The sequence below is a fragment of the Periplaneta americana genome, chromosome 12, assembly GCF_040183065.1.
Source record: "Periplaneta americana isolate PAMFEO1 chromosome 12, P.americana_PAMFEO1_priV1, whole genome shotgun sequence".
Classification (NCBI taxonomy): domain Eukaryota; kingdom Metazoa; phylum Arthropoda; class Insecta; order Blattodea; family Blattidae; genus Periplaneta; species Periplaneta americana.
This window is the reverse complement of record NC_091128.1, coordinates 163,096,420-163,113,479: the sequence shown is the minus strand read 5'-3', so window position 1 is coordinate 163,113,479 and position 17,060 is coordinate 163,096,420. Positions and strand designations below refer to the sequence as shown.

Here is a 17,060-nt window from a genome sequence, read left to right as displayed (position 1 = left end):
AATTTAGTTTGGGGGTAATTTCTTTAACATGATTTTTCCAATTTAACACATTATCGATTTTTAAGCCAAGAAATTTGGTTGTTGTTGTTTCTAATAGGGATCTATTATTAATTATTGCGCTAGAAATTTGCGACGTTGAATTTGGACAGGATTTAAATTGAATTATGTTAGTTTTGTTACAATTTAATACTAATTTATTGACTGAGAACCAGTCACATATTTTGAAGAGAATTTCCTCTTTTGAAGATTGGAATGTGTTGGAGTTATTGGCTGTAATTACTATACTTGTGTCATCTGCAAATAATATGGGATGACCTACATCTTTTATGAGGGGGGCAAGATCATTTATAAACACTAGAAAAAGTAGGGGACCTAATATTGATCCTTGAGGAATTCCATTATTAATAGTTCCCCATGTCGATGAAGATTTCATAGTTGTATTGATTTCAACTTTCTGTTTCCTATTTATGAGATATGAGTGAAACCATTGGTGTGCAACACCTTTAATTCCATAATAATCTAATTTATCTAGCAGCATTTTGATTTATACAGTCAAATGCTTTGGATCATGACTCATAAGCACTGAAAAATATAGTGGGATTGCGTTGGTGTTAATGCAGCTTATGTGGGTACCTCTTTGTTACTTGTTAGCTTAAACAACAAAACAAAATGTTTAGAATAAAGATTCTTACACGTATGCAGAAATAAGGGAGAAAAATGCTCCAATGGAAGAAAAATACAGGAGCCGGGACACTATTAAAAATTAAGGGCAAATATGGGAGAGTTGGCAACCCTAACATAGACAGATATAGAACTATAGTCCCATCGCTCTAATTTCCGGCAGCCAATCGCGTTGCAGGTCGGCTACATTTAAACGTGTGCGTCTTATGATTCGTTGATTCATTTCTTAAGGCTCGATAAATACTGTACTTAATATAATCGCCCGCCATTTTAGCTCTTGGCGTTCGCAGAAAGCACACGAAGACGTTATTTGCCGCTCAATTATTTTCTGAATTACAGTGCGTTTGATTTATTACCATAGGAGCTACGACATGATAATGTTTAACGGTGTGGCAAATAGATTCCTCGTATGGTAGCTCGGCAACGTAAGAACAAAAATGGCGAATGATACTACCTACCTAGACTTTATAGAGCCTTCACTTTCTAAGACGTAAGCAAAGAGGCGGAGTCACGCCGGAAATGACAGCGTCGGGACTATAGGTAGGGAGAAAGAAAGAGAGAGTTGAGGGAGAGAGGTGTGAAGGAAAGAGAGGGAGGGAGAGGGTGGAAGGGAGTGAGTTACGGGAGAGGGAAAAAAAGAGAGAGAGAGAAGAGAAGGAGGAGTGTTATACTTACCTCAGTATATGCAATCATGGTGACCCAAAACGTTTTTGTTGGCCTTGGTATAGTAAGCGTTCCCCAGAGGAACACCATTAGTGGCAGGGGCAAAGACAAGATGGTTGCCGACTTAATCTGGTAGAGGAATACCATGAAGTAGCACACAAGGTCAGAGTGCGAGATAACGGCGAACCACAGAGCCAAGACAAGTCGCACAATGGGGGCCTGGTCCTTGGCACTCAACTCTTGCGTCTCGTCCATCTGCTCCAGACTCACTGGCGGCTGTTGGCTACAAGAGTTCAAAGATGTAACATACAGCTGCCTTGTGCAAATTCGTAAAAACTTCAAGATGCAAACGTGAAATCCTATGGACGTCTTAGTTCTGTTAACCAATTGATGCTTAAGTAGCATGTGAAATTAACTTTTGAAGGATCACACTATCACCATCTTCAGGATAAGAGAAGATGATAGTAGTACAATACACTGAAGCACTGGAAGCTAGCTCCTTCAAACACGTGGTCTGCAAGACCCGAAGTATTTTTTTTTTATCTGGTCCTAGGATTATATTCCACGCAGAACTGGAAGCCATTTCTATTAACAATAAGCAACTGCTCTTAATGCTGTAAGGCAAGCAACACTCGTTAATGCTTCCTGGGTTAAATAAAACAGCATCTTGTTAATATTTACAATACAGTGCAAGCAGATTTCCATGTGACGAAAAGAAGATAAATAATATTGCCTTAAAGAGCAATGTGGCAAATAAAATTACATTAGTCATCAATTTAAGTTCTTTAGAATATAAAACAAATTCTAAAAATGGCCACTCCTCTCCACAAATTATTTAATAATACAACAATCTTGTTAATGTATACTCTAACATAGGCATTTTAAGTTAATTCCGCTTTTTAATTGCAAGTGGACATAAATACAATATTTCTAAAAAGTTGAGTTACACGTTTTTGGGTACTTTGAGGCAGCAGAGAGAAGTGGGCATTTATTCCCACTGATGTGAACTCACATGGTAACCCAGTAACACACATAGGCTACAATTATACATGCGAATTCATCCATACCCACCATCTATAAAGAAGAGCAATAAAAAGAGAAAGAGAGAAGAAGAAAAGCACTTGCCTGTACAGATGGTATGACAGCTGTTGGTTAGAACAACACGTAACATGCAAGAACATGCTCTGTTTCTGAACAGTTACTAAAGCACAAAATTAACACTTTGCGTTTAGGTTTAAATAATGCCATGAAAGTCATTACAGCATCCAACTGTTTCACTGCTAATATCAGTTGCTCCACTGCTTTAAATTTATCATACATCCACATACAGTTTAGGCATCACGTACTTCATCTCATCTCCTTTACTATATTCCATTCTGAACATAAAACACGCAATAAAATTACAAGTTGTGTGCACATGCATCCAGACATGTTATGGGAACAGCAATAAATAACAACACATGGACCTCAGTATAGAACAAGGCTAGTATGAGGATGCAAAGAAACCAAACAGCTGAAGGATGGTTCCATCGCAAGGTTACCTGCTGACATCTGACAAATCAAGGCCACGCTCCATACTAGGTGCAAGAACACGGATCTCAGGGATAGTCAGCATTTCCTCCGCCCACACCCGGGGTCTGCAGGGAGACAGAGCCAAGCTACACACCGACACTACAGCCCACACACCACAGTCACCACAACATGCGCTCGGGCTGCGAGTCTTGAATTCTTGCACCATCTTCCAAACGTACCGTAAGTATTGGAAACACGGCAGAAAAAAAAAACACTAACGCCTTTTAATATTCTTGCTTTACTATCTCACAATGTTGTGTACATAGACTAACGTGTATATGACATAGTTGGATTTTTCACCTACAGAGTGTTTAAAAAGTAACACATAATTGCAATCGAAACTGAATTATGAGTTTTTGGACAAAAAGCTCAGTCACGTCAAACTTTGTACTTAGAAAGAAATATTTTTGTGGAAACAAAATATTTTTAAGACTACTGTTATGCGAGTTATGACGTCATCGAGAAATTACATCTAATAGCTTTTTTACTGTCATCCGAAAGTGCATATTTTTCATATCACCATGCAATGCCTGCTTCATTTGTTATATACAGAAGTGCTATGGTTATGGTTACTATGGTAACAATTTATTTGCCGATACATTTTTGTTACTTCTGATGTTATGCAAGCAGTTTTATTGATGAAATCAACACAAAACAAGATATTAACAGAAAATGAGAGAATTGACATTCTGGTGATAATAGGATTTGGTAATAGAAGACGAACACAAAGGGTATACATTTAAGTAAATTCATCCAAACCGGCCACCTATTTTTCAGTCAGCTCTGTGTATAATAGATCTCAATTCTTTTTTTTTTTTACGTTAAGAACATTTTGTTTTCTGTTGATTTCATCAATAAAACTACGGTAGCTACTTTCATAACATAAGGACTAACAAAATGTATAAACAATTAAATTGTTACCATAGTAACCATAACATAGTGTTTCTATATATAAAAAAATTAAGTCTTCTTCTTCTTCTTCTTCCCTTCAAGTATTAGGCCCGTGTGCAACCTGCTTTTACAGATGAGGCTCTGGGGACCGGGTATTGGCGGTATAACCACAACATCATATACAGAGGAAATGTTGTATAAGTGGGAACCCCACCAGTTCTATCCTTTCGGGCCGGCAACCCGTTGGGCAGTAATTTCGTAACTGCTTTCAAATCTCACAATAAAAAAATTAAGTATTGCATATAAATACAAAAAATATGCTCTTTCAATGATATTAAAGAAACTTTAGAGTGTCATTTAAAAATGTTGACGATGATATAACTCCGACAATAGTCGCAAAAATATTTTGTTTCTATAAAAATATTCCTTTAGAAATACAAGATTTGATTTCTGTCCAAAATCCTCTCATTCAATTTTAATTTCAATTATGTATTAGTTTTGAAAGCTCCTGTATATGTAAGAACATTCAATGTTTAGGAATCTCTCTCAACACCCAAGAAATTCATACTCCATTTCCAGTCAAAAAATTGCTAAACTTGCAGGGTAACTGGAAACAATCTTCTCTGAATGCTGTCCTGCTGTGTGACAATACCTAATCACACATCATAAACTAATGTCAAAAACACGCTGCAGCAATTTGATTGAGAGGTATTTATCCTTCCTCCATACAGGCCCGACCTGTCACCCTATGATTTTTCTGGATCCATATACAAATAAACTGACTACAGATCTCAGTATCTGAGACAAGATGTCAACTCTTCAATGCTTTTATTTTCAGTAGTGAAAAATCATAGTGTTACAGATCTGGGCTGTACGGCAATAGACAAGAACTTCTCACCCAAAATTCTGCAGTACGTATTGGCAAGGGTCCTCGATGTATGGCCAGATATTACCATGAACCAGAATGATATCGTGGGACAACATCCCATATGTAGTGGGTTTTTAATGACCTCCAATTTTTAAACTTTAGGCAAATAAAATAAGCATTGGAGGGTCGATATCTGTGACACTAATTAATGGTTTTACATGTAGTCAGCTTCTTTCTATACAGAGGGCACTGAAAAACTTGAGCAATGAAACATATGCTTGAAAGAGGAAGTAAGGCTACTTACAGTACTGGTATAATAATAACATTATAAGAAATGTCAACCCTGTGATATGCACGTTAACTTGCGTACACAACATTACATTATAGTAATTTTTTTTTTCTTCCAATGGCAGGATTTTGGCATCATCGCCATTAATCCATATCTCTTGCTTCCCAGTATCGGTCGCACATTGCAGTAATATAAAAATCACTAAAGAATATCATATTATATTCTGACAATCTTTATATCTTTTCAACATATGGTGCAAGAATCCAAAATGAAGTTATTATTAACACTTGTGTAAGAACACTGTTTCGCGAAATCCGGAGTTAGCAGGCAAACCCAACACACAGTCAACCAACAAATATCTGTATTGCTTCCAGTGCTATGCCCCTGTTTATATTACATACCACGTAACATTCAAAATTAAGCGAAATGGGATTACAATTTATTATGACTGCAACATACTTAAAATATACCATACTTAAAATATTTATTTATTTCCAACAATTAGAATAGGTTTGATGTGAAAATGTCTCTGATCTGTACAGGAGTGCAGACAGTCACTATATTACATATACTGATTTTATTGAATACTTCAGGTTTCTCTCATTTAAAATTGAAACACTTTAAGACTGAAAACAATGAGTTTGAAAAAATACATTACACGAAGTCAAAATTAACTTTACTCTTACTATCTCAAAACTAATTCACATATGAAATTCAATATGGAATGCACTAATTATAAAAATATAATAATATGACTTAAAATATGTATTCAATGACACTTATACTTAAAAATATGAATAACATTCATACATGGTTTCCTTTCAATGTTTTAATGCACATGTGTGCACAAACCCTAAACTAGCCTGGAGCTTCCTCTTCACAACTAGGGGACCTCACCTGCCTACGGTTTCCACTTCGTCAGGTGTGCTTTCATCTATCTGGTCCAGTGACGTGCTGGCCTTGGCTGGGAGGGGAACAGGATCTAGCCTAAACGAAGCAACCCATTACAGTGCAGCAACACAAATGTAAAAACCGAAACACACTCACTCTGGGGCATTTCCATCCAATTTACTATGCAATACTGCAGAGAGGGTAGTCAGGAGATCGCGAATTATTATCTAATATCTGATTCACTACAATTGCGTTGTTAGTACAATATTTTCTGTGTAATCAACTAGCAGGAACATTAATTAAAGAGATGCATTGCAATTTTATCTTTCAGTATTAGTAAAATGAAGTTAAAAATTATATATCATAAAGGTATGCACTGCCGAGTTTTAAAACTTCCACAATTTTATACGATTTCAATGAAATTTTAATCACCAATTGCATTCATTAAGATCAAATGAGTTATTTGGTTATTTTACGATGCTGTATCAACATTTAGGTTATTTAGCGTCTGAATGATATGAAGGTGATAATGCCAGTGAAATGAGTCAGGGGTTCAGCACCGAAAGTTACCCAGCATTTGCTCGTATTGGGTTGAGGGAAAACCCCGGAAAAAACCTCAACCAGGTAACTTGCCTCGACTGGGATTCGAACCCGGCCCACCTGGTTTTGCGGCCAGACGAGCTGACCGTTACCCCACAGGTGTGAACAAGATCAAATGATATTAAAATTTTCACACTTTATTTTTCTGGTTTGTAAATTTGGCCCAAAAAAAAAATTAAATATAAATATCTTACCGATAAATCAAATTAGATACGAATTAATAAAGATCTTCTCTAGTTTCATGGCTTAATATGTAGCTGAATGATTGAGTATCGAAATTGTGTATTTGTTTTTAGTTGTCATTTGTGGTTTGCAATAAAAAAATACTGTTGAATTTTAAAAATATTTTTCTTAAGATCATGTATAAAAATTATACTGGCTGTATTTTCGAGTCATATAAAAAATAATACAAGTTTCCACAGAATATATTGTTTAAAATGTGTGGCAAAAATGTCATGCATAGTTTTTGAGAAATCTGATTTCCTAGATTCAAAACATAAAAAATTTAACATCCGGGAAACTGCAATTAAAAGTAACTACAGGCAGTCAGGTTAGCTTACGACCCTTTAAAATAATTAAGATTTTGGTCACACCTACAATTCGAATAATGAAATTAAATTTGGCACAAATATTTCTCATAGACAAAATTATTTTTAGGTGGGAAAATTGAAAAATGTTAAAAATTGAAATGTTTCACCAGAACTCAGTAATGCATATCCTTAAATATTTAAACGTTTTCATAAATACTGAACTTATTTAATTTGTGAATTTAATTCAATCACAATTTTGTTCAGCTACAACTTTAAGAAAGATATATTACAGTGACCTCCAAGGGAATGTTACCTCTGTTATCTTTTATAAAAAGATAAGTATTGATTCTAAGGCAATTTTGGGATTAATATAGAAAAAGACCATACAACACATATGGTCTTACTAATAACAACTCTTATCCAGACGTTTAACTGTCTTATACTTACATAACAAATAGCTTGTTTATAAATCGTATGTAAATTCCTGACTATACATCATGTATAACAATACAACTGTTACACAGCTACGTCATACTTTCGTCATTATTTTATTACGAAAGGTAATAGAATAACTGAGAGTCTCTATAAAATTCGATAGTATGCCGTGTTAAGTATTGATAGTACATCTGGGTCTGATCAATTATTACGCTATATTTTGATGAAAGAGTACAGCTATAGCAATATTATTATTATTCTGTGCTCTTCGTTTTGTTCTTCTGTGGTTACAAGGCAACTATTATCAAAAAGATACGAACAGCTGTTAAAAGGCAGCCATTTTTTCTCTAAATACAACACTTAAACAGGGGGTTTCGTGTGCATAACTACTGCAAAACAATTCCCATGTATAGTTACATGCTGCTTATTTATCCATCACTTATGCATGGTTTATTAGTAACATTTTCTTTGAACTCCGCATAAGTCTCGTATAAAAATTATACATGGTTTATTAGTAAGACCGATAGTGTAAAACTGGTACTGTAACAATAGCATAACTTTTAATGTGAGCTCTTTGCTCGTTTCTTATTGAAATACAGTAAACAAAAGCTGTGACATCCCAGAAAAGAAACGAGGAAGAGACAATATTTTGGCATTAATTTATTTCATAGATCATGGAAGAATATCAGTACCGGTATTTTACGAAGGACAGGTCTACAATTGCTTTTGCACGAAACAATGCTCACAGCCGATTTTCAACAATTTTACTCACACTTCAAATGCACCTGGTTACATGAGTGGACCAATCAATTGATCATAAGATACACTTACGTCTGATCAGATATTTTGGTAAGATGCATACGCAGAAACAAGCTAAAAGTCCAACTTTTTTTACTACCGTATCAACTGAAGCTGATGCTACAAATGTTACATTGTCAGTTGTTTGTAGATCAGAGGATGGAGGGTGCAGTAAAGGGAAGATTTTTTTTATTGTTGTGGGTATTATGGAGTATAGCAATGACTTAATTTTCTTCCTTGCTATACAAAACTTGGCCAATCTACAGAAGCCTGGTTCACAGTTATGTACTTATTTACTTATTTATGGCTTTTAGAGAACCCGGAGGTTCATTGTCGCCCTCACATAAGCTCGCCATCGGTCCCTATCCTGAGCAAGATTAATCCAGTCTACCATCATATCCCACCTCCCTCAAATTCATTCTAATATTATCCTCCCATCTACGTATCGGCCTCTCCAAAGATCTTTTCCCTCCGGCCTCCCAACTACCACTCTATATACATTTCTGAATTCGCCCATACGTGCTACACGCCCTGCCCATCTCAAACGTCTGGATTTTATGTCAGGTGAAGAATACAATGCGTGCAGTTCTGAGTTATGTAACTTTCTCCATTCTCTTGTAACTTCATCCCTCTTAGCCCCAAATATTTTCCTAAGCACCTTATTCTCAAACACCCTTAATCTCTCATGCCACAGAATCAGTCCCATTTTGAGACTTATTTTGGGGTTTCGTAACAAGTTGTTTTTTTTATGGTGATGAGTTGCTAGCCCTTCGCCTAATTCCCAAGCTAGATCACCCCTTATTGGCTGTCCGCAATTGCTTATTCAATATATTCACAGCTATTCTAAATATCTGGAGGTCGTCTCCTCTATCTGCAACCTGAGGATGTGCCATGCTGTGGGATAGTCATGTATGACTCAAAATGTTAAACATAACTTACATAACTGTAAATTTTTGGAATCAGATCCGTGTTCATATGAACTTCTTTATTCATAAATGATCTTAGGAATACGCTCTGCGAGTAGCAGTATACATCCTCGTGAATCCTTCTACCTGAAGTCTGTTCAAGAAAAGAATAAAGTAATATAAACATATGCACGTGACCTTGAAATCACTGAATTGGCAGGGACTCTTGTTTGTTGCCATATGAACAGATCTATTTGTGATCATTCATAACACTTTATTTTTCGCTGGACATAGTATACGTACATGACGAAACTAATAAAATTAATTCCTTCAATGAAGTTAAAATCAGCAATTCGTTTCAAAATATCTAAGACAATATCCAATTTGATCAGCCATAAGAAAAAGGCTTCATACATTGAAATAACTCCAGATATTACCAACATAAACCCTTTTGCACGGTTATTTCCCTGACTACACTCTCTGAAGTCAGACAAGAAACTGTATTCATAACTTAAATAAATGGAATATATTATAATTTACTATTAAAAAAGTGAAAATTGAAAAACAAACAATAATTCGTCAAGATGCTATTAGATAATACTGAACTTTAAGGACAAAAAACCAAGGCTTCAATAAAACTTCGACCTTAGGCAGCATCGCATTTAGGCAAATTTAGAAATAAATGTTCAAAATAAATTCTTATGTCACTGGAAGCAGAGGTGACGTAAGCAATTAAAGAACCACACACAAGTAATTTCATGTTGTTTAACACATTTGTTTTTCCAAGTAAAAATTGGGCAAATCTCACACATTTGAACAATCTTTGTTGAATTCAATTTTGTAGGTTTAACATAAAAATATCTTGAATATAGTTATGATGTACTTTTATTTGATTGATTTTGACGTGTGAACAGGAATGGAAATCTCAACGAACTGTGGAAATTAAAAGAGAAGAACTCTGTGCAAAAAATGCTCAGGTTTGTAAAAGTGGATTTTAACCAACTTCCCAACTTAATACCACTGGTTCAACAAAATGCAGTGTGAAGCAAGAATTCTGAAATATTTACTTTCAGTTACCTGGAGGTATACCTGAAGTCGTAAGAGCACGTTGGTATCACAATCAGAGAATGGTATCTATAGCAACACACTATTTACGAGAAAAAGGCTTCACCTTTCTTTGCTCTTCCACAAGGCTGTCAACCAAAGTGACATATTTCTTCATATTTTAAGGAGTAAAAATTAGCCATCTGGCAGAATTCAGTTTCAGCTTTTGAGCAATATCTGAGTTCCCGGGTAGCTCAGTTGGTAGAGCATTGGTACGTTAAACCAAAGGTCCCGGGTTCGATACCTAGCCCCGGAACAATTTTTCCCTCGAAATTATTCAATATCTGATCTCTTATTAAAGCAAAACGGATGTAGTGAGAGTTTAGGATTCGGTGGCTTACAGTGAGAGATATAATTTCAGTTTTCTAGAATATCTGTGCAGAGATTTATAGTGTGAAGTCATTATATGTTGGAACACCAATTTTTTCTGCTCTGGACGTATAGAACGAAATACGATGATGAATTTAAGAGAATACAGTGCAAGAAATTATCCAACAAGATATCACACTCACACTGCATTGCTCTGTTAGCACATAAAAATGGGAGGTTAGTTCTCTCTACCCACCATTCAACACGATCGGACCGTCCCCTATTTGATTGATTTCATTAGAACTCAGATGTGGTGAGGATATCATTCAGAGACTAATGAAGATGCCCATTGAGATAAAAGGTAAAAAGGTAAAGGTATCCCCGTAACATGCCATGAAGGAACTTGGGGGGGGCATGGAGGTAGAACCCCATGCTTTCCATGACCTCGGCACTAGAATGAGGTGGTGTGGTCGGCACCACGCTCTGACTGCCTTTTACCCCCGGGAAAGACCCGGTACTCAATTTTATAGGAGAATGAGTGAACCTCGGGGCCGTTCTGAAAGTTTGGCAACGAGAAAAAATCCTGTCACCACCTGGGATCGAACCCCGGACCTTCCAGTCCGTAGCCAGCTGCTCTACCAACTAGCACTGTTATCAGTGAATACCGGAAAAAATATCTACTGCAAGGAATTTATGAAGTCTTAGAGAAGCAGCAAAAAGTGTCCTTTGGGAGGGCGGTTACTGGGAGAAGCAAAGAAAGGGGAATAGTTTTCTCACAAGAAGCATGTTTCTTTGATCATGTTATTAATATGCTCGTAACTTTTGGTAGGACAGTTGCATAAAGAATTATGCGATATTAACTTTCAACTCTAATACTTGGGATACATTTTTAATAACAAATTTATAAAATAATGTGTATATTGTAACTAATAAAATATAATTTTATATTCTATATGCCTTAGGCAAGGCAAACTTCTTAACACTAAACTTCTAAAGTAACTTGAAACTTCTTTTGTGCATCATAATTTTATTATATTACAAAAACTTCTGCTTATTGTCACAAAATAGGCTGAGAGAACCTTAAACAAAGAACTAGAAAGCTACATTTACAATTAAATTCACTAAACAGGCAATTTTACTGCGTTTTCTGCAGAAACTCTCGACACTTATGCACAATAAACATTACTTACAAAGCCAATACGCTTTCACGATTCAATATATAAAACATGAAGTGCTTACACAAAGGGAAGCATGCAACCCACCTGGCACTCTCTCTATCGGAGGCCTCAGTTTGCACATCTGTGCCATCTCTGGCCCCTTCAGCTTTGTCGTCAGCATCCCCTGGCCTTGGCAATGCAAACACAAACACATGGGGGCTACAAAGCATCTACCCAACTTACAGGCTCAGTGCTTAAAACAAACAATACTCTCATATCAGAACTTAAAAACTTAAACTACTCATGAACTCAAACAAAGTCTCTGTCTAAATTTAAACCAAAAATGTTTCACTGACCAAATGCATGCAACAAATGAAGCATTTTTCACTTGCACATTGAGTTATTCGTAATATACACAAAGGATATTCAGCATATCACATATCCGGAAATCCTATTAAATGAATACAATATGCAGGGTGATTCACGAGGATTTACCATCACTTACGGAACTTATTTCCGAAGACATTTTGAACAAAAAATGTCATATAAACATTTGTCCTAATCTCAATATTTTCAGAGTTACATTAATTTTAAGTTGTTAAAAAATACCATTTTTCTTTAGTTTTAAGGGTAAAAGAATATTACAGTTAAAGAATGAACTATTCAGGAGTATCATTTCTTTAATTAGTTATTATTCTCAAGCTAAAAATGTGTTGTGAATTCCATAGTTGCTACGTACGGAATTTTTTTTTTTTCGATTTTTAGCTACAAAATTACATTTTTCTTACACATTTATCACAAAAATTGTTACAAATCACGCCACTCTTGCAAATTCTTTAAAACTATACATTAAGATGCATAATTAAACTGTAAAAATTCAAGTTCCTAAAGTCGTATGATTTGTAACATTAACTGTTGTGATAAGTGCGTAAGAATTATGTATTTTTAGTTAAAAATTGAAAAACAAAATCTATACAAAGCAATTAACAACACATTTTCAGCTTCAGAACTTTAACCAATTAAAAAAATGATACTTCTGAATAGTTCATTCTCTATTTGTAATATTCTTTTATGCTTAAAAAAATATATATTTTACTAACAACTTCAAATTAGTGTAACTCCGAAAATATTGCGATTAGGACAAATGTTTATATGACATTTTTTGCTCCGAATGCCATCGGAAATAAGCTCCGTAAGTGGCGGTAAATCCTCGTGAATCACCCTGTATAATTGTAATATTTATATAAATATATATGTATTATTTTAGTCTGTATTTACTGATTTAATTCTTTGAATGATTCAGAAATATTCTTTGAATCCAATGGGAAACTGGTCAATTACACATAATTAAATCACAGTTACAAATTAACAACAGTGAAATAGAATTTAGACAAATTTATTAACAGGCATGATTAGTCTCTTTCGATGGCAGACAGGCCTGATATTAAGTCACAGTCCATAGAAAATTATGAGTACATTTTTCTTATGTTGTCACTCTACAATAACATGGCATTTTAGATATTGCGGTTTCCTTACAATGACAAAATGAACGTGTGACATGACAATAGACATATATTTTTGTGAATCTTATTTATTTCGCTCATGTGATGGTAATTTGTTAAATAAAAAGTTGAAAGCAGTATTTCATCTCTTATTGTTATATCATTTTCTCTAGCTTTTGATCTCTCAACTTTTATTTGTGTAATTTTAATAAATCAACAAATAATAATTACGAATATATTTTATTAATTATTATAAAATAAATAATTAAAAAAAGGAAAAATGATAATTAAAATTAAGTTGAAATGTTAATTCAATCACATATTGGATAATTTTTCACACTTTATTAACTAATTTTGACTCCACTATGTTTCTTAGACTTCTAGAAAAGCAATATAAAACTTGGAATTTCTATAAATTTGAAATGTTGTATATTCCTGCACTATGGCATGGTGCAAAAACCCAAAACATGTGTAACACTGTGAAAGACTCAAATCATACTTAGGTATGATACTGTAACTAACTGATTAGAAAACTAAATATACTGAAAATGTATTTTTTTTTTCAGATTACCGGCATGTGTACTGAACATAAATAAATGTTTACCTATTTGCAGACATGTATCAGATATTAAAATTTATACGGTATTACCAGTCTAGTATATACAGTCACGAAGCTCAATACGTAGTAAATATGCATCCATAGACAGCTGCTAACAACTAGGATCGCTACTATTGCCTCATTACAGACAATGCGAAATAGTACCGGCACAGTCTATTGTTCCTAGCACCCTCACAACTCAAGCTTCGTGACTGTATATACTAGACTGTGGTATTACTAAAATTTCTTCCAGATATTACAGATTATAAAATTGTTCGGTTATAATTACAGAGTGAAATTATATCAATCTGTTGTGTAAAATCACATCGAAAGACTTGCGTGGATTTTCATCAATTCCCTACCTCCTATTTTTACAACAAATTGCTAGCAACTCTAGGAATGTCGGTAAGAAAATGGAGAACACGATATGGAGAACAAAAGGAGACTGTGATAATAGAGAAGAACATGGAGAAAAAAAGGGGAAGAGGAAACGACGAAAAAGGAAGCTGTACAAATTATGATTTGTCAGTGGGCGTTTTCAGATACACATACAACACAAATACATACAAAGAAACACACATGGTACATACACACCCATACGAGAATAACAGTCTATAATGTTCACTTGGGACTGGTCCACAATAATTATTCTTCTTAAGGCTAGGTACCACATTACATATTTCACATTCAATCTTAATTTCTTCAGTAACACAGAACGTGTAAACAAACATATTACACATGCAATTTGTCTTCCCAATGGTATAACATGCGAACATATTCACAAATTAGCGCATGAAAAGAACAAGGCGTAAGTCAAAGACTTTAGTCTCAGCTCACATGGAACATGTCCAAACTGGAGAAGTCCACATAACAACCGCATATAAACAATTGAACATTACCTACACTATGCAAATCAAGCTTTCAGGTATAACTCCCTGTAAAGTTGATTTGAATAATTTTGAGGGAAAAATTGTTCCGGGCCGGGTATCGAACCGGGACCTTTGGTTTAATGTATCAACGCTCTACCAACTGAGCTACCCGGGAACTCTACCAGACACCGATCCAATTTTTCCCTCTATATCCACAGACCTCAAAGTGGGCTGACAACCCAAAGGTCCCGGGTTCGATACCCAGCCCCAGAATAATTTTTCCCTCGAAATTATTGAAATCAATTTTACAGGGAGTTATACCTGAAAGCTTGATTTGCATAATACACGTCATTGTTCGTTAACAGAAAACCACAATTTAAGTCACACAGAGTTAGTGTGCACTCAACGTTGGTTGCTTGGCAGTTGTCGGCCCACTTTGAGGTCTGTGGATATAGAGGGAAAAATTGGATCGGTGTCTGGTAGAGTTCCCGCGTAGCTCAGTTGGTAGAGCGTTGGTACGTTAAACCAAAGGTCCCAGGTTCGATATCCGGCCCCGGAACAATTTTTCCCTCGAAATTATTCATTACCTACACTAGTTCATAAGAAAATACATCTGTTAAGGTATGTGTACGCTATGCAAGGTCTGCTGTTGCACAAATATTTAAAAGAATCTAATGATTTATATTGCACAAAAATGTTGTTTTTGTTTTGAACAGCGTGTTCTGTATTTGTAAAGAGTTTGCACTATAAGTTCACCTGAAACATCTGTTCTCTTCTTGTTCAGTAGCCATCCACTCTTTCTATTCGAGATGCAAATGACAGATCTATAACCTAAGTTACCTCCCAGTGTAAATTAACGAGTAAGTGTGCATCTCCACACCAAGTTTGTCAACCAAGCCACGAGGCTGTACTTCTGTCAAACACATTCTTCAAGTCTAGGTAGTGAAGAATAGATTTTCACAAACACTTTCCTTGTTTCTTCACTTATTTAATATATGGTCCTCTTACTTCACTTGTTAATGTTGTTCTTGTGCTGTGTTGTCATTAGTAATCTTACACTCTAGCCCTAATATTTTGCAACAGTAGACGACTCTTGTGCCAGACTTCACACATATCCAGGAGAGACTCATCCATATCTTCACCATTCTGTCATAAAACGTGACTCGGTGACAATAGAATTTTAATGACAGCTATATGTATTGCCAGGCAGTCACGACCAGTTAGGAGCAGAAAGAGACAACTGTTTTTCGTGAATCATCAGGAATGAGTTCCGGATTTTGAACAAGATATTCCCATTATTTTATTTCTGCACACGCCAGTGATTCTCTTGTTGCTGATGTTTCTTGTTTTTATCTGTATGTGATGTTTGATGTTTTGAAAGCAAAATGGCTTCAATGCAGTCTGAATTGCGAAATATTATGCCTTTCTTCACCAAGTAGTCTACAGTATCATTATCCGCAATATCAGCATCAAAAGGGATCCACTTTTTGATCCCCCCTTGGTATAACCTTCCACTTAAATTATACATTGCACTCTGCAATATTTCACAATCATTGTTTCTTATTATTCTTCTCGAATGCGTTCTTTAAGTTCTTCTGTAGTACAGAGATGATACTGGAACACTTTGGACTTCAAATAGTCCCACACACTCAGATCCGGAGATCTTGCTGGCCAAGTGATTTCTCCAAATCTTGAAATCAGCTGACCAGGAAACATGGTTCTGAGGATAGTCGAGCTTTCTCTTGCGATATGCGTCGTTGCACTATTTTATCCCAAGTCTATGTAGTTCTTCTAAAAATCACTCTCTGAATATTCAATGCCAGAGAATGTTTCACTGCTCAGCTGGTTGAACGTCTTGCCACGGCAGTTTGGATTCGCTCAATGTTCTCGGAAATTCGAACATAATGTGTAATGCTGCTACGAAATGATGAATTAACACTGCCATGAACATGAAAATTGCTAACCCATTTTAAAGTCATATCCCGTTTGTGTATCTTTCCATGTCTTGAAACTCGAAACTCCGTTATGAAATTTCTGTCTGCACAATGCTCCCAGTTTAAAAAAAAAAGTCTGTTGATTTACTACAAAATATGACAAGGCTCAACAAATTGAATACCTAATACAAAAAGTGAATTCGTAACAATATGGTACTCGTCAATTTTTGTGTCACATTCCACAGCCTACTAAAATCCACACTTACTCAGTGGCCAACCCTGTACAAGGCAAACACAAGACAAGTGAACTCAACCAGTCCTTAAGAAATTGAGTTTCGTCTGGAACGTTTTTTTAATAAAGCTACTATGTCATCATTAGACTTCGTGGAATTGCCATGAGAATCGCAAGGTTTACTACGCACGCGGTATAGACTGTATGAGAAGGGGGGCGTGCAAAGGGGTGG

At 35.5% G+C, this 17,060-nt stretch overlaps 1 protein-coding gene across 13 annotated transcripts in view; it reads right to left on the bottom strand.

Moving 5' to 3' along the window:
• The window catches only part of Piezo (piezo type mechanosensitive ion channel component), a 303,168-nt gene that overhangs the window by 38,976 nt on the left and 247,132 nt on the right, over positions 1-17,060 (bottom strand). For 8 of the 13 annotated variants that reach the window (XM_069842458.1, XM_069842460.1, XM_069842468.1 and 5 more), the window contains 4 exons: positions 11,799-11,882; positions 5,862-5,951; positions 2,886-2,981; positions 1,357-1,627 (listed from right to left, as the gene is read on the bottom strand). In XM_069842458.1, the coding sequence (XP_069698559.1) occupies positions 1,357-1,627; positions 2,886-2,981; positions 5,862-5,951; positions 11,799-11,882 (541 nt within the window). The remainder of the gene's footprint in view (positions 1-1,356; positions 1,628-2,885; positions 2,982-5,861; positions 5,952-11,798; positions 11,883-17,060) is intronic. The other 5 variants (XM_069842464.1, XM_069842470.1, XM_069842463.1 and 2 more) reach the window with 4 other exon arrangements.